This window comes from Anthonomus grandis, chromosome 1 (genome assembly GCF_022605725.1).
Source record: "Anthonomus grandis grandis chromosome 1, icAntGran1.3, whole genome shotgun sequence".
NCBI classification, from domain to species: Eukaryota; Metazoa; Arthropoda; class Insecta; order Coleoptera; family Curculionidae; genus Anthonomus; species Anthonomus grandis.
Genome location: NC_065546.1, coordinates 49978045 through 49997834, shown reverse-complemented (window position 1 = coordinate 49997834; position 19790 = coordinate 49978045). Strand labels below are relative to the sequence as shown.

The 19790-nt window shown below is 31.2% G+C and overlaps 1 protein-coding gene across 4 annotated transcripts in view; it reads left to right on the top strand.

The window, feature by feature from the left end:
• The window catches only part of LOC126733925 (angiomotin-like protein 1), a 47504-nt gene that overhangs the window by 10026 nt on the left and 17688 nt on the right, over positions 1-19790 (top strand). For all 4 annotated transcript variants that reach the window (XM_050437415.1, XM_050437394.1, XM_050437405.1 and 1 more), the window contains exons 9-14: positions 2066-2186; positions 6100-6245; positions 11249-11399; positions 11668-11857; positions 17739-17873; positions 19506-19687. In XM_050437415.1, the coding sequence (XP_050293372.1) occupies positions 2066-2186; positions 6100-6245; positions 11249-11399; positions 11668-11857; positions 17739-17873; positions 19506-19687 (925 nt within the window). The remainder of the gene's footprint in view (positions 1-2065; positions 2187-6099; positions 6246-11248; positions 11400-11667; positions 11858-17738; positions 17874-19505; positions 19688-19790) is intronic.

Sequence of the window (19790 nt, the reverse complement as noted above, 5' to 3'; positions counted from 1 at the left end):
AGCTCTATTTTACAACCATTTATAACATTGACGATATCATTAATATATAACAAAAATAACAGGGGACCTAAAACAGTTTCCTGAGGTACTCCATATTTGTTTATTAGTAATTCTGACACACTGTTTTTAAACTTGACTTTATGCAACCTGTTTTGTAAGTAAAATTTAAACCACATTAACTTTATGTTTAATACACATATTTTCCATTTTTTTTAACATATTAGCTCTATTTACAGTCTCGAATGCTCTCTTAAAATCGAGAAACACAGCTAGAACAAAGTTGCCCTTATCCAGTTCTTTTAAGAAGGTATCGCATATATTAATTACAGCAGATTCACATGAGTGACGCCCACGAAAACCTGATTGATTTATCACGAAAATATCGTTAGAATCACAGTATTCTTGTAGTTGTTCTTTCACAGCAATTTCTAACACTTTCTCATAAACCTCCACAGTATTTATTGGTCTAAACTCATTGTGGGAAATGGTATTTAGTACTTTTGGTACAGGGATTATTGTTGACACTTTCCAAGCCTCTGCAAATACCCCGCTTGAGAGTGATGTATTTACTATATTTAAAAGTCGATTTCCAGCCACACTACATACGTCACACAAAACCTTTTTTGAAATTCCATTTTCTCCGCCTCCGACATTCTTCATGTTTTTCAGAATTATCTTTAATTCAGTTAGGGATATTTCTTTAAAATTTGAAAACTCCGGATATTGAATATTATGGGGATTGACAAAGGGGTCATAAGAGAGAGAATAGTTTGGAATACTATTGATAATGTCAATTATACTATTTATAAAATATTTATTCAACTTTGTTGCAATTTATAATTCATTTGAAATCATTTGGTCATCAAATTTAATTTCGTTTAGTAATAAAATATTTTTTCCAGGAAGTAACTTTTTGAGGTTTTTCCACATTTTACGCAGATTTTTTTTATTTTCATCAATAACTTCTCTAAAATATTTGTTTTTCATTTTTAATTTGATTAACAATTAAGTTTCGTACTCTTCTGTATTCATACCTCCATGCTCCATCATCTTTTTCTACAACAGCCCTAACATATAACTTATCTCTTACATTCATTCTCTCACCGATATCAAACGTAATCCCATCTTTTTGCAAATATTTCTGTTTTAGAATAATGGTTTTATTTGGGCACATAGAATTTAATATATTTGTGATACTATCAACAAAAATACTTGCCAAAATATTCACATCCGCACTATTATTTGTCCAATCAGTATCATAAAGATAATCATAGAGTTGGTTTACATTGTAGCTCTTCATACACCTACGATTAATAATCACATCACGGTTTTCATTTATTTTCAGAGCAGGATGTACAGCCAGAATACAATGATCACTTATCTTGGGTGTTAAATGAACCTTAAATGACAAATTTGCATTATTGGTCACAATATAATCAATTAATATCTGACTTCTATCTGTGATACGAGTAGGGGAGTCAACAATTTGAGAAAAACCATTTGAGTATATGGAAGATAGAATTTTTTCACCATAAAACGAAGGTTTAAGTAAATCAAAATTAAAGTCTCCTACAAAAATGTTGACACCCGCAAACGCACTAACCTGATCAAGATAATCATTAAAAAAATCCACAAACTTTGCATTTTCAGTTTGAGGTGGAAGTGCAAAGATATTTGACTCTTGATATTGAAAATTCTAGCGATAGACACCATACATAACTTTGAACACACTGTACATATTTTAATTTATATTTGAGATCACTTCTTATTAATGCCATGACTCCACCAGTTTTTTTATTATCTGTCATGCTTTATAGTTATACTTAGCTTATCCTATCCACACTAAGTATCACTTAATAATTGAAAAATATTCATGAATTTGTTTATATGGAATCTTCTATTAAAGTTTCTATAAAATTTTGGAAACTGCTGGCAATATACTTATAATACACGTACTAGAAAAGTCATTTATATTTTATATGTAAAATTTTTGATGGCTACAAATTAACATTTATATTAAATGTATTTAATTAAGTAAGATTCCTTAGATTTTTCTTAATTTTAGGTCGACTTATTATCTACTCAAGTTCTTAGCAGGTCCCCTATACCTGATGCCAACGGCCCCGACAGTTTAAGGAGAGAATTAAGCAAAAGAGAAAGCATTATTAAGCAATTAATTATGCAAAGTAAGTTGTTTCAAATCTGCTATTTATAAAATTAAAAATAATATGAAACTTAATGTGTAAAGAACATTTACTTTAATATACAAGGTGATTCAGAACTATGACATCACACTTCTAGGAGTGATTAGTTTCACGAACTAATGACAAAAATACGTACATAAAGGTAAAGCTATTGCTAGGCAGCCCAAAAAATTATTATTCTGACACATTTTCTGCTAGAGCACTGAAGAACTCTTAGAAGTATCGGAGCCAATCTGTTTTAGTGTCTGATTCAATGTCTTCATCTTCTGGAATTAATTGCGGCGTACCTCAAGGTTCGGTATTAGGTCTCCTGTTATTTTTAATGTATATTAACGATCTCGTTCATATAAATATCCTGGGTGAAATTATTCGCTTTGCGGATGACACATCTGTCGTATGGCACCACAAAAACTCAAACACTCTTGAAAAAATAATCTCGGAAGACCTCACAAAAATTAAAAGGTGGTGTGATGGAAACCGCCTTGTTTTTAATGTTGGCAAATCTAATATACTAAGTTTTAAATGCGATATAAAAAATATAAAACTTGGGGATAATCCTCTTGACAATAAAACTGTATCAACATTTTTTTTTTACAAAAGGAGTTCACACTGACAGCCAACTGCGTTTTGAAGACCATATATTTAAATTAAGCAAAAAACTTTCTTCAGGATGTTTTGCAGTTAGGTGTGTTAGGTTGGAGTTGGGAGTTAAAATGACTAGGACAGTCTATTTTTCTCTTTTTGAATCCAATCTCGGGTATCGCATCGCTTTTTGGGGTTCAGCTAGCCAATATTTATTAAAAATACCTTTTATACTTCAAAAAAAAGCAGTTCGTTTCATGGCAAATGTTCACCAGAGAGAGTCCTGTAGACCGCATTTTAAAATACTCCGAATTTTGACTCTCGCTTCGGTATTCATACTTGAGACAGCTAGTCTTGTCTATAAACACTGCAATCAGAAAATAAATAATAACAGAGCTAACTTTCCAACCAGACAAGAATTTACTGTTCCCTTACCGAATCATCTTCCTGAGAATATTAGACGTGCTGTCTCTGTCAGGCAGTTCAAAGGAAAATTAAAAACTCTTTTTTTGGAAGAGTCTTTATATACCATGGGAGAGATTTTGAATATATTTATATAATGGGCTTGTTGCCGACTTTTTTTTTCGCAATTTTTTTCATAGAATTCAACAACACTTAACATTCTAAATAAACTGTAAAAATTTCAGCTTTCTATGTATATCCAATCTTTAGATATTCGACGTTAAATATTGAATATCCGTAAAAGCCGCTCCCTCCATTTTTGACGTCACGCCGCAGCAGCTCTCTGCGGGCGGCCGACCCCGAACGCTTTGAGTCGGACATTTCAGTGTTTTTGATGTTATTATTTGTTATTATCGTCTAGTTAAGTCTAGTAAATCATAGCATAGTAAATCTAGCTAGTCTAGTAAATCATCTGGCATACATTGAATTCCCTTGCTGCGACTTTCCACCTTAAATAAAACTTGAATGCCTACATCTTTTTGTTTCGGTTCTGTTTCGCTTGTCACGTTATCTTCCTGCTCAACATCCTCGATTTCAGCAGAAGTCCCAGGAAATAGTAAACTATGAATCAAAGACTGCTGTTCTTTTTTTTTGTAAAAACTTCGACTGTTTCGCTTTATGTGCTGGTACTCGACTTTTTTGGCAATCAAAAAATCTCGGTACTACATTTGGCTTAATAAGAATATTACTTTTTTTCATAGTTTTTAAATACATATAATTTTCTATGTCTTCTTTTACCTAAAAGAGGTTAATAAAGATATAAAATATTTTTTATTCTGCGTTATCATCGCAAACTTTAACTTACATCAAAATGATCCTCACAACAATAAACGTGTGATTTACCAGAAACAAAATCTTCTCGACGCATAGCTTTTTGCCAAACCTTCCTAGCTGTAGGATCAGAAGGCACGTTTATAAATAGTTTCTCAGGGGCATTTTTTGAGGTATTAGGACACTCGAGTACAATACAATATTTTCTCGTAGTTTTTTTGTCACTCATGGTACACCAGATATTAAATTAAAAAAAGTTACAGAACAGAAAACACCACATTGGTCTTTTTGTGTTTATTTTTCTCTTTGTGTTCTGTGGAATACTCGCAACAGGCTAAACATTAAACAAAAACACGTTTTTTAATTCGATTTCCACTGTTTCTGGCCGTCTCCCGATACCGCGGCGCGGTCGCACCGTCTCGTCTGCTGCATCGTGACGTTACCCGAAGCTCCGTCCCGTTTTCGCGTGGAGCAACTTTGTTAATTTTTTTAAGGGGTTAAGAGTAGGAATAAAAATCTAAAAATTTGGGAATTTACTTTAGAGGTGTTTTTCTTTCGATTTGTAAAAATTAAAAAAAAATCGAGAACGGGCCCATTGTATAACCTAGCAATTGTATTTTAGGCATATGTTTATACTTGTATCCATTTGTTTTTTCTTTTTCAATTTAAAAAGTGTTATTGTACTCGACCAAATTTTAATCTGTAAACTGTCTTTTAAATGTTTTGTATCTAATTGTGATTATCCAACTTCTACATGGTTTTAATTTTAATATTTTAATTTAGTTTAGTCTGGGGTATAATTACAAATAGTTAGATTGTTACGATTTAGTCATTAGCCGGCTTTTGTTGATAGGCAACTTTGTATTCCTTAACAATAAAGTATATTCTTATCTTATCTTAACTCAACTAGTATATTCTTAACCACCTAAGAACATACTTTCAAGTTGGTTTCATTGTTGGTCTCCTTCAGCAAAAATAATCTAAAATATTCCAAACATATTTAAATTGTCTTTAAAAACCGAGTTTCGTGACATTTAATCAGCTTTTATCGTTTATTTTAGAAACCATTCAGAGGTATGCAGCCAACGCGAGTCTCTATAACATTTTATTACTGCTAACATTGCTGATAAATATTTTTATCCAATAAATTGTCCTCAGGAATATACATAAACTGTAAAAAAAATTGGAAATGAGGAACCAATGAAACAACTTGGAGTCATACATGAACTGAAATATATATTCATACATTACCTAAATTATGTTGCTACAAGTCAAAATATGTAAGCAACGGATTAATAGAGGCCTAAAATTAGAGATAAATTTCTCCAAGGATAATCTTTCGTAAAACTTAATAATAGATACATTAATGATTCTGAAAGACATATTCCAAATACATGTTTTGGAGAATAAAATATGTTTTATGTAAAATGCAATTCATTTCCAAAGTAGTTATCAAACGAACAAATGATACCAGTAATAAAATAGTTTTGGTTAAATATTGCTGGTATGAAGAGGAACTACATTAAAAAACTTCACACAGTAGTAATCTAAGCCATATTAGTCGTTGAGAGCCTGTGAAAATGTGGGACAATATCTTTATTGTGGTAAATTACGAAATATTTTTATTAATCGTACCAGAAACTAGTATATGCATATAAGGAAAGGTGCGTCTTTGAAAGTGATGCCTCAGCAGTTTACCCAATCCAGTAACTGATTCGGCACATTTTTGCTGGATCATTAAGATTTTTTGAACTAGCTCTAAAGAAACAAGAAAAGGTATTTTTATGGCTACAGCGATTTAGGTGTAAATCGCACATTAATATTAACTAATGTCTTGGGAAGCTGGCAAACATGTAATTTGGTAGAAAAATTATATGACAAAAAGTGAATATCCTTTGAGAATAATGTTTACTTTTTTGTCTTTATTTAAGTTTTGCTTACCCAGATTACCCAGCTTTTTTTCCTTAAATCCTTAAATCCGAAACTACCGTGCTCTGTTTTCGCATCTGATTTATTTCCCTACTATTTGCAAGTTAGACAATTCCCTACCAGTATATTATAACAGATTTTTCCGTAACAGATAAAGAGTTAGCTGCAGCTAAGGACCGACAAGAAATTGAGCTAGCAGCTCAGCGAGCTACCCTTCAAGAGCAAAGGACGCACATTGATATATTGGATACTGCTTTGACGAATGCTCAAGGCAATGTTGTTAGACTTGAAGAAGAGGTAAGATAAGTATTTTTCCTTTGGTTTTTTGTAAAATTCGGTATGCTAAAAAACTAAACAAATAATAAAAATTTAACGAGAGAGAAAAGCCATATTTTTTGACATATTGCAGAAGAAATTCAAGGTAGCAAATCGACGTATTTAAGCTCGGAGAACTTGAAAATTGTATTTAGAAAAAATTATATGGAAAACAAAATACTTAACAATACAATACAATACAAAATAACGCCCTATTTATATTACATCTTTAGTTTCTATGGTCAACTCTACGTACAATGTTTAAAAAAAAAAGAGGACGTTAGTACCCTTTTTTCATTTTTATTATGATTTGGAATTCTCCGAGCTACAAAAAGCTAGAAAAGATTTATCAAAAGGATTAAGAATTAATCCATTACAATATAAGGCTTTGTTCAAATATTGTACGCCCTTCTACATTAAGTGATGCGTTATTTGTAGTTCTAAATATTGTTTTAATTTGTGACAATATTTTTTCATTACGTGCAACTCCTGTGCGTAATTGGCAATTAGCACTGAGCTCATACACGAAAGTACTCTGCTAAGATATTATAATAAACATTTTGCTCCGAATATATCTGGTTTGATTATTTTGTAATGGAATTTAAAAAATTATTAAGCATAAGATAATTATTTAAAATTCATACAAAATTTTGATTTTTTTAAGGAACTTTAAATATTAAAAAAAAAAGAACTGGTACATATTAAAAAAAAACATTCAAATATTAGAAAATAATTTTGCATTTTTAGAACAGTTGTATGGTGCAAATTGGAATGGAACCTTAAAGTGGAAAAATATTTATAAATTAAAAACTTTAACATTTACTCATTCTATTAAATCAAGTACCTACTAATAAAGTACGAAATATATTCAACTGATCAATCTGATCAACAAAAAAATTGTTTAAATACAGAAAGTTCGGGGAAGTATAGAAGAATTTATTTTGGAAAGAGTTTATTGTTTAAAGATTTTTTCATAGTTTATCTAAGAAAAAATTGTTGGATACATTGACTTCTGGAAGTTTTATGTTAATAGTCATGGTATTCCTTTAAACATATACACCAACTATCCAACTATCTTAAATAACAGGTGATTTATATAGCGAATTTTAGTAGTATAAACAGTTTTAATTATGCATTTAATTTTAATTATGTAAATTTTAGTATTACAGACCCTTTTTAATATTTCTCAATTTTTCTGTATAAAAAACTTTCGATAACTTCTTTACAAAATTATTCATATTTGTTTTTACGTAAGGGTGGTCCAGTTTAAACGTCATCAATTTTAGTATGTGATAGATAATTTAAAAAGAAATAGACTTTCATTATAAAATTTTTCTCAGAAATGTTTAATAACAAAGATAAAGTTAAGAATAATTATTTGTTTATTTATCATAACTTTTAAACTACCAGCTCAATTTTAATTAAATTTCGCATGCAGCTTATTATAGTAAATTGTCAATTTTTGATAAAGCCGATTTTTAAAAAAATTGCCAGTGGCGTAACGTACGGAGGGACTTGGTCCTTTGTTGCCTCAAATCTGCGAGGTGATAAAATATTTTTTAAGTCAACTGTTAGATTCTCCATTTAATTTGGAAAAAAAAGTTACTCTTGCAAAATTATGATTTAAGGCATTGTTTTTAAAATATCCTAATTTAATTTTTCAGAAATACCTGCTAAAATCTTGAAAAAATTATAAAAAAAGATTTGTAAAAAAGTTGAATATAAAAGATGATCAAAAGTTACCTTAAGTCATTATTTCATTTGACAGGTTTAATTTAAGATTTAAGCCTAATTTTCTTTTTTTTCAAAGTTTTTGCAGCATTTTAACTGGCGTTTCTGAACAATTAAATTAAGATATTTTAAAAACAGTGCCTTAAATCATAATTTTGCAAGAGTAACTTTTTTCTCCAAATCAAATGGAAAATCTAACACCCATATTCATATTCAATCTCCGGCGATTCGCTAGTGGAAATCCAGCGGAAATCGCGCTTAGTCCACTTCAAAGACGGCGCGTCGCCAAACGTAACATGCGCATTAAAATAACTTTTAGCAATTCGCCAGAGGAAGCTTTTACCTTCTCTAGCCACTCGCCACCTTGCAGTAGTTGCATTTTTGCGAACCAAGAAAATTAATAATGGAAGGTGATTTAAATTTAATAGATGCCGTAATTGTCGATTTAAATGTTGTTAATGACATGGAGTATAACAGATTGCCAAAAAGATATATAAGAGATGCAGCTAATCCTGTGGAATTTTATTCAAATGAAGAGTTTAAAATGCGTTATCGTTTTGAGAAGCACACAGTGATGGACTGTATTATGCATTTGATAAATTGGCCGCAGTTCGTAAACAATAGAGGTTTACCACCATTACCACCTATCTTGTCACTTCTTGCAACATTACTTTTCTACAGTACAAGTAACTTTCAGGTACTATTTTGTTTTATATAGTGTGATGTGTGATGTAAATACATATAAATAACGTATTTTAATTATAGATTGTGTGTGGTGACTTAAGGGGCATTTTACAGCCTTCTGTTTGTAGAAGTGTTCACTTCGTATCCAGACAAATTGCTGAAAAATGTCAACGTTTCATCCGATTTCCTTCAGCAGAAGAAATTAATCAGGCAAGACAGATGTTTTATAATATTGCACAATTTCCCGAAGTTTCAGGATGTATTGATTGCACCCATGTTCGGATCAAAAATCCTGGAGGACCTTTTGCGGAAGTCTTTAGAAATAGAAAACGCTACTTCTCAATAAACGTCCAAGTTGTTTGTGGCCCAAATTTACAAATTTTCGATATTGTTGCACGATGGCCAGGAAGGGAACATGACTCAACTATTTTTAATTTTAGTTCAGTAAGGACTAAATTTGAACGCCGAATATTGAGAGGATATCTTTTAGGAGATAGTGGATATCCCTGTTTGCCATATCTTATGACTCCACTGGATAATCCTATTACTGCTGCTGAAAACAGATATAATCGTTCTCAAATAAGAACTAGAAACGCTATAGAAAGATTATTTGGCGTATGGAAACGCCGATTTCCGTGCCTGGCAAGGACGTTAAACAGCAAACCAGAAAAATGTTGCACAATAATAGTTGCTTGTGCAGTTTTATATAACATAGGAAAAATGATGAATTTATTATTGATTTTGAACACGATGCTGTAAATGAGCTTCAACAACTTCCTAATAGGCGCGCATTGAATGCAGGTTTAGGATTTGGTGTTAGGCGTGCTTTAATACAACGTCACTTCAACAATTAATTACGCTAAGAACTATAATATATATAATATGTATGTATAATATAATATGTACGTACCTAAATGAAAATATTGTTTATTTTGTTGTTAAATTAAATGTAAATTCAAAGGCACAAACTGAAAACAATATTTTTTAATCCAATTTCCCAAAACTAGTAGTACATTAATTTATATAACAAAACGAGATATTCAAAAGGTAAAAATGTCAAGTTAACGTTCTTATTCCTAACATTTAGCATAAGAAAAGATTTAATAAGTTAAATAAAAGTCTTATTTCTGACATTCTACATTTACAAAAAAATAGTAATGCTATTTCCGACAAACGTAAGTTATTCATTGATATTTTGATCCAATTTAATTTTCAAATATTCTAGCTCGGCTTCAGCAGCTTGTAACTTCAATTCAGCAGCTTTCCGCTTTAACTTTGCTGTTTCAAAATCCTCCGCAGCAATTTTCATTTTCAACTTGTGCAGTTCTTCGCACTGAAGCCTTTCAGTTTCTGCATTTTTAATTCGGACTGATAATATAGCATCAGTTGCGTCGTGTCGTGTTTTGACTCGTTTTGGTGCTGGTGTAGTCCTACTTTCACTATTACTAATAGTTTGTTTATTGGTAAAATTTGATTCCTCATCAATGACTAAATTACTTGGGATTATTGTTTCTCGTGTGTTTTGCAAGGTAGCATAAGTATTTTGCGTTTCATCCGACAACGAAGATGTAGTTGCAACATTTTTCTCAATATTAAGATATGGCCCATCGCTGTCAAGTGTATGCTGAATTTCATATGATAAATGCGGCACAGCAACGTCAACTTGATTTTTCTTCTGTGGTATAGCTGGACCTCCGCCTGTACCCATCTGGTGCCTCCTCTCTTCAGCCACTTCAGATTTTCGAATTCGTTTAATTTTATCCCAACATCTTTTTAATTGCGTTACAGATCGCTACAAAATATTTAAAATAAATACTCAATACAGACAATAGCAGACATATTACAATATAAATAGACTACTCTGTATAGCATACCTTCGTATTTTGGGAACACGCATTAAATTCATGCATTACACGATCCCATGCTAAAAGTTGACTTCTTATAAAAAATATTTTATCACCTCGCAGATTTGAGGCAAAAAAGTTACGCCATCGGCATTTTTTTAAAAAATTATTTATCAGTATTGTAATTGTTTTATCAGTAATTGACAATTCACTACAATAACCTGCAAGCGAAATTTAATTAAAATTGAGCTGGTCGTTTAAAAGCTAAGATAAATAAATAATTATTCTTAACTTTAACACCCTGTATCTTTGTCATTAAACATTTCTGAGAAAAATTTTATAATGAAAGTCTATATTTTTTTAATTCTCTATCACGTAATAAAATTAATGATGTTTAAACTGGACCACCCTGTATAAAATACATAATATAAACAAAATAAGCTTATAAGAACAGGCTACCCATTAAAAGCGATCGGCAGGAACATTCAATATCATTACAGAATGCTATATTTCTCAAAATAAATTGGTCTTAAAAAATAAATGAACTCATTTAGTTTGCAATATTTTAATTGCTTTTTTCCCATTATGTTAAATGCTCGCTTTTTCATTTTTTACTTTCTTTCTTTTTAATACTCTAATAAATGTTTAAGTTATTTTTTATTTTCATTACTTATTCTTTTACTGTAAGTCGATGGAAGCAAATTAAGAGCTTTTTAAATATTGCAGAATCGCAAGAAACAGGTCTACGTAGAACGAGTAGCACAACTGCAGAGAGCATTATACTCACTACAGCTGGCGAGCGATCGACGAGAAGAAACCGAACGAAAATTACGATTACAACTTGAGACTGAATTGCAAAGAGCAAAAGCTGTTCAAGGTAACCATTTAAAATTCATTGTATTTGCCACATTAAAAAATCTTTAAGGCGCGAGTAGTTTTACCAAAAAATTAAGTCTTAAAAATTTCATTCTATACTGCTGGCGGTTTAGAAAGCTTCAAACCTTACCATTGTGTCAGTGTAAAATTGTATTCGTTTTTTCAGTTTATTGTTGTCTGATGATGCAGATTTTGAAGCTTCGAAACCGGTAGCAATATGGAATTTTTAAGGTTTTAATTTTTTAACTTGTAAAAAATTGCTTCATTAGGGGAACGTAAAGGCGGATGGGATTCACCAATTGCATCAGGCGGCGAGTCTGCCTCCGAACTGAAACGTCAGCTAAGAGAAAAGGACGAAAATATTATGAGACTCGAGGGGGAATGTGCCAAGTGGGAACAGCGATATTTGGAAGAAAACGCATTGAGACAGGCTGCAATAGATGCTGCTAGTATTCCAAAGTAAGATATTGAAATATGTATATATTTGTTGTAAAAAAAGTGCCCGGATACGTAATATTTTCTTAGGTAAAAGTTTTTAGAAAAATATGAAAATTCGTGATACAAGAATGGCTTTCTTGGAGTAATTTTCAACGAATAATCTAGTAATCTAATGGTATGCTTCAGTTTGAATTTGACATTTATGGTTATAATAATTGTTTTTTTTTTAATGGGATCCTTATTTCTGCCCCGTCAATCGAAGGACAGGAAATTTTATGTTCAAATATATTGATCAAATGTCTTGTATACTGAAGGTCATTTAATGATTTATTTATATTGTGTGATAGTTTTTACTTTAAGACAATTAAGGAGACACTGAAGCTGACCTTAAGGGTCAAGTTTAAGGTTTTCAATGGTTTTGTTGTTAAACGTTATACCAAGCCTTAAACTTTTTCAGAAATACTTTACCTCAGAAATCCGGCTTTTTCTGGACTCTTTTAAAGTAAAGTAAAGTAAGGTTTATTTATGCTTATGAAAAAAAAAATTCTTACAATCGTCACAAGTACATAAATACATATTAAAAAATTATTTCACTTACAAATTATTAAAGTTTTACATTGCAAATTAAAACACTTATCTAAAATATTCAAAAAATTACACCCAAGATAAAATAATCACAATTTACAAACAGTTAAAATTTTGGAGAACCCAATATCAACTTCAACTTCCTAAAACCTATTTTTGTTTCATTTTCGCCAATTTTCACAGTTGAGCTTGTAGATACTCATCAAAGCTATAGAAGGCTCTATCAGCAAGTAATTTTTTTACTGAGGCAGCAAAAAGTTTTTCATTTAGAGCTTTAATATTATTAGGAAGTTTATTAAAAAAGCTTGGGGCATAATAAGTAGTTGAGATACGAGATTTATTGAGTCTTAGAAAGTGCATTTCCAGGAAATCTACTTGTCGAGTGCTGTGAGTATGTATTTCTGATCTCTGGGTATATTTATGTAAATTATATTTTGTATATATTAGACATTTAAAGATATACCGTGATGGAAGCGTAAGAATTTTAAGTTTCTCACATCATCCCTGAAACCCAGACCCTCGACAACCCTCAGAGCTCTTCTCTGCAGTTTAAAGATTCTCCTAGCTTGAGGTGCATGACCCCAAGCCAAGAGACCATAATTGCAGGTGGACTGTATTAGCGCATGGTAAACCATTAACAAAACATCCTTATTTACTGTGCCTTTTAAGCGTTTTAAAAGAAATATTTGTTTTGCCAATTTATTTGCAATGAACTCCACATGCTTATCAAATATCATAGTAGGATCTAAGTGAACACCCAAGAATCTCACCCCATCTGAACTCTCAACATTGATACCCTCTGTATTTCTCAAAGAGAATAGGACTTCCTCCGTTTTGTTGACATTTAGGCTAAGTCTATTTGCACTGAACCACTTGCCCAAATCTGACCTTCACCTCCACCAGCATCAGCTCCAGTTCTTGCAAACTAGTACTCCTGCAAAGAGCAGTAGTGTCGTCAGCAAACAGCAGCAGCCTAGACTCAATTGACCTGTCGATATCATTGACATAAATAATAAAGAGGAGTGGCCCCAAAATAGAACCCTGTGGCACACCATGAGTTATTTTGCATTCTTCTGATAAAGCTCCACCCGAACAGGTTTTCTGTACACGTCCAACAAAATAAGTTTCAAGAAGTGATAAACTGGGCGGGATCAGACCATAAAGTTTAAGCTTGCTCAGAAGCTTTAACTAATTAATTTAAGAAGTTTATAAACGACTTTTACATCTTGTATGTACCGGATCCTTCCCCATATATTGACCCCTTCTCTACAGGGGTTAGGTTAAAAGTTAAAAAAAAAACAAAATTATACAAAACTTTTTGAATTCGATGTCATTTTTTTTTTCTCTTTTAGAAATGTCAAACTGACAGATGGTTAGTTTGTTCTTATAAAACACCCTGTATACGACTTCAACGTATATAGTTTAAAAGAGAGTAATTTTCTGATTTCAAATATATGGTTTAACTATTTTTAATTGAACCGGTTTGGAAAACTGGGGCTCCAAATTTCAAAAAAAATTAAATATGGAAGATCTTGGTAGGCAGTGCATTGTTGTTGTTTGACATTTACTAGGAAACAAATAATTTTATTATAAATTATATTAACCAAAATCATAGGCAATTTTTAATTAATACCATACAAAAAAATTAACAAGATTATATAAATTGTATTAAAAATGCTGGTGGTCATAATTATTTAGATTTAATTTAAATTAGGGGTCCCATGTGGGTCCTCTCCTTTTTAACTTAATTATTAATGATATTCATGGAATTATCAAATACTGTCTATTTTTATTATTTGCCGATTATATGAAACTGTACTTACAAAATCTGATTGCCATAGAATCCAAGAGGATCTTAATTCACGGCACAAGTGGTCACTATTTAATGGCTTGCATATCGATAAAGATAAATGTTTTGTTATCTGCTTTACTAAATTCAAAACTGTTATTGCTTTTAACTATCATATTAATGCAACGCTTCTTTCGGGGGTGACAGAAATTAGGGATAATAACCTGTTAAATAAATCCTCTAGCGTTCTTGGTTTTATTAGAAGGAATTTTCGTGATTTTTCTGTCTCTGCATTTAGAGTTCTATTACTCTATTACTATTCATATATTACTCTTGTTTGTAGTATTATGTCTTACTCTTCTGTAGTATGGTCCCCCTATTATTTAAACCACATTCATAGCCTTTAAAGAGTTCAAAATAGGTTTCTCAGAGCCTGTGCTCGGAGTTAGGTCGAGGCTAAATTTAATTTCACTTGAGAATTATAGAACCAGGTGTGATATATAATTTTTATGATATATATACTTCTTAATGGTAGTATTAATTGTCCTAAATTATTAAGACTTGTAAATTTTAGATGCAAACCAGATATCTTAGAGAGATGCCACTATTTTTAATTAAACAACAGCATACGAATTATGGTAAATATTCTCCTCTTAATAGGTTTCACATGTTGGGAAACTAGTTTAATTGTCATTATTATATAATTGAAAAGGGTTTTTCTGGGTTTAAGCGATGTTTAACTGACTATTGAAAATCGATAATTATACAGTGCTTTCATTTCAAAACGATCCACCCTTAAGAACTTTCTTAAAAAAAAAAAAAAAAAAAAAAAACAAAAAAAAAAACACGTCAAATTAGATATACAGGGGGACGTTTAATTATGCATTTACTGAAGTTCTGTCAATCACCTCCTCACCTCCAGCTAACCTCACTTTAATATGTCAAATGGGAACCCCCATCGTGTGATACATTATAGTAAGGAACGTAAAATTCTCTATTCAACGGTAACGAAAAAAAAATGAAATCGGTAAATGTGTAAGCAAATAGTTAGCGAAAATGTCTAGAAATAATGAATATTTTATGTACGCCAAAATTTGGTATGTCAAATGGCTACCCCATGGTGTGATACATTATTTTAAAGGGCATTCATTATGCTATCAATGGTTGTAAAAAAAAAATAAAATTGATTGACCAAGAAGCAATTAAAGTGCAAATCGGTAGGGTAGAAAAACAAATTTAATTAGTTTAACAAATTTATTTTATTAAATGTTGAAAATGCGCACCGTTATTAGCAAGACAATAAAAAACCCTATTTTCAAACTCCTTACGAACATTGGCAAGGGTCTGCCCGCTAATTTCTCTGCATTCTTGAAATATTCTATTTTTTAAATTCTCAATACTTTCAGGTGGGGTTTTATAAACTTTGCTTTTTAAGTAGCCCCAAAGAAAAAAGTCTAGTGGGGTTAGGTCCAGAGATCGCGCAGGCCATTCGATTGCACCACGTCTGATAATCCACTTTTCTCGAAAATTTTCATCAAGCCACTCTCGAACTACCAAAGTGTAGTGCGCGGGAGCTCCATCCTGCTGAAAATGTATATTATTTTCATTCAATAATATAGCACCATGTTGATCTACTTGATTTTCCATAGATTGGCTGATGGAAGGGTATATTGCATTTTCTAAAAGGTTTAAATAAATTTCGCCAGTCAAATTTTCTTCCAAAAAAAATGGTCCGATTATTTCATTCCCATAAATTCCTGCTCAAACATTAATTTTTTCTTTATGGCCTTCCCGAAAAACATGCGGATTTTCATTATCCCACTATCTACAGTTATGTCACTGTTCACCAGGCCATTAAAAAAAAGGTCGATTCGTCACTGAAGCAAATGTTTTTCAATAAATGGGGATCGTCGTCAATTCGCTGGCACATCACTTTACAAAATTGAATTCTCCTATCAAAATCATCTTCTCCGAGTTTATGAATTTTATAAGGAAAGAACTTTTTTTTTTTAAACTTTGTGTACGGAACCAGTGGAAATATTTGTTAGTTTTGCGGCCTTTGGTATAGACAAAGTTGGATCCATAGCAAATTGTCCTAGTACTTCAACCTTTCATTAAATGCTCTCGCGGTTCTGCGAGCACACCGATCTTGAGCTCCATAAAGGAAAATTATTTCTATTCTTTTGGCTAGCGTATACACCATTTTATTATCTCACTGTTTTAACTAAAATTGAAAAATTGCACGCGTCAAACTGACAGTTTTAACAATAATAGATCGCCTGCTTTTTAAACGCCTTAAAAATGTAAGGTATTGCAGTGTTTTTTTGTGCCTATTAGGTAGGTTTCGCAAAAAATATAAGTGAAATAAATACACATACAAAGTTATAAGACTGCAAACATTTTTGCAAAAAATTTGAAGACACTCTTTTTTCTCGCAAATAAGGATACACATTCTTTACTTAAAAAAATAAATAATTTGCTTGAACTAAATGTACTGTTTGTTACCACACATTTTAACTTCTAAATTGCTTGTATTTTTTTTTTTGATGATCTATTATAAAAAATGTAAGAATTTTAAAATGATGTAGGTATCATACTAAAAGTATTCATTTAAAATACCACAGTTTGGCGTAAATAAAATATTCATTATTTCTAGACATTTTCGCTAACTATTTGCTTACACATTTACCGATTTCATATTTTTTGGTACCGTTGAATACAGAATTTTACGCTGCTTACTATGATGTATCACACGATGGGGGTTCCCAGTTGACATATTAAAGTGAGGTTAGCTGGAGGTGAGGAGGTGATTGACAGAACTTCAGTAAATGCATAATTAAACGTCCCCCTGTATATCTAATTTGACGTGTTTTTTTTTTTTTTTTAAGAAAGTTATTAAGGGTGGATCGTTTTGAAATGAAAGCACTGTATATGTACATAGTTTAAAATGTTTTTTAATTAATTTTTAATTCAATTAAAAAACATTTCAAACATTTTAAATTGACCAAATTTATTCTCAATTTATTGGTTATATTGTATTGTCTATAGAATCACAAGATTTATTAATTTCTTATTTTCATAAGTATGTTGTTTACAAATTAGGGAAATTTTGTTTAATTACTTAAGGAATATTGTTTATTATTTTTCTTATTGTTATGGTTAGGTTATTAATTTTTGTTGTAATTTATTTCGTTAATGGGGACATCCTGTATATAAATAAATAATAATAATATAAAGTTTTTTGTTAATACTAAATATGATACAAGAACACTGTTGTAAAATTAAACTACCACTAAGTACTAATAATCTTAATCTAAGATACATAAATTAGTTTTGTAGTTTAGATAACAATTTATATTTAAAAATAAGTGTCATGACATTATTCAGCACATACAGATGTCTCAAATCTAGGTGCTTAATTGTATAAATATTTATTTGTACAGGAATATTTTACCAATACATATGTACATAAATTTTTGTAAATTTAATATATACTGGGTAATATATTTATATTTTTTTTTTGCTTAGGGATGCAAAAATAGCGGCTTTAGAAAAAACCAGCCAGGAAACCGAGAGAATTATTGCCGAAGCCAGAAATGAGAAAATCAGACATATGGATGAAGTCCATGCGGCACAGAAAAAAGTCGCTGATTTGGAATCGAGGTAATAAATTATTTCTCAGTTTCTCAGCCTTTACTAATATTGCATTAGTTTATTACAAGCAATTGCTGAAGTAATTTTTTATCCATTCAAAGAAAATTTTTTTTTTTCTTTTAAAAACTTCGGGTATTTCGGGTATAATTAACAAATATAAGTAATGCAATTTTATTTAAAAATTTAACTGGAAAACAAAATAATTATTTAGTCTGCTACATAATCCATTCCAAAACTAAGTAGGACGTCAATTATCCGGATTATTTGCATATCAGACTACTCCGGATAATGGGTTAAGTGTAATTTTATAATACACATAATTAAAGTTTATTTATTTGAAGCATGTTATTCTAACTATGTTTTTACTTAAATTTTATAATATTAAACAATTATTTTATTGAAAATAATCTAAAAGCGATTTTGTTGAAGTCCAGCTAATCCTTTTTTTGCAGCTAAATCGTTTTAAGCGTAAGGCGCATTCTATCGCACTTTTTTTCTCATTCAATCCATTTCATTGCTGTTTCCAAAGCAATAAAATCTTGGTAATATGATGGTTTTAAGTAGAATTATCGTCATCATGGTCATCCCTTTATTTTTCCATTTCCAACGATTTGAACGTTATCAACATCGCAATCGGAGATTCTGGGAACCGCCTGTATTATTTCCACCATATCTGATGCTACTTCACGCCTATCTTTCTTTTTATTTTTTGATTCATTTTGATCTTCAGATCCTCCCTTAAAAAAATTTTGTTATGCCTTTTTCAGGGATATTTCGGACACTAAATTCCATGCATAGACCGTCATGTATGCGCAGTCAATTTAACAATGTTTCTTCGGTTTCATCGTCAGCAAGCGCCTCGCAAACAACTCCTTTTTGTATAATTTTTAAATGTTTCTATAATGCTTGGTCCATTGGTTGAATAATAGAGGTGATATTTGGTTGAAGATAGTACCTTAAAAAGACCATTTTCTCTTTGGAGAGATTCTTTCAGAATATGGAAATGCATAATATCAAGGTTTAGCAAAACTTTTCATTTGCTTATTTCACTGATTATTGCTTTTCATCTGCTGGTATGAATACCAGTAGTCATAACAGCCTAAAAAATTGGTTGTATCCCAGCTGTTTCTCTGGTGTTTAGAATCTACAGAAAACTTTTTAATGTTTTTTAAACCCATTGAATTTTTGTCAATATTATAATATTTTGCTTACTAACCTTATAACCTGGCGCTGCTTTTCCTTATGGCCTAAATGAAGATGTACTCTGTCATGTATTCCAATTAAAGCCTGTTCTGTTAGCGTTGCAAATAATTTCATTTCCGTACTCTTGGAAATTAAGATGGGCAATAAAACTTAGATCTGATGTACTAATATTATATTCTCTAGCTAAGCTAATCTTCTTTTTCAACAATTTTCAACTTTTGATTTACGAATAGGTTTTGGCGGCATTTTTAACTCAATCTTTTGAGCTTTGGTTCCACTGTATTACTTATTTTACAAATATAACAGAAGCATTTTAATTACATGAAATGAAAAAGCTCTGACGTTTTAGTTTCACTTGTAACCATCTTCAGAATACTAAAAGATAGTTAATTTAAACTGATCATCGTTTTCCTATAGTCTACTTATTTTTTTTTTCAGGTTAAAAGATTTTGAATCCAAATTGGCAGAAAAAGATGCAATGATTAAAGTTCTACAAAAGCACACATACGATAAGGATGTGTCGATGTTGGGAAGGTCTCCACATCATACCCCCCACCCCAGTTTGGGAGGTACTGATATGGACCTAGGACTTGGCGCTACTGTTTCCCGAGAAGAACTTGGTAAGTGATATTATTGATTATGATCTATATTTTTTCTTAGGCTTAATATTTATTTAAAAAGAATGAGTTACGTAAAGGTAGGTCTTATAGCGATGTATTCGCT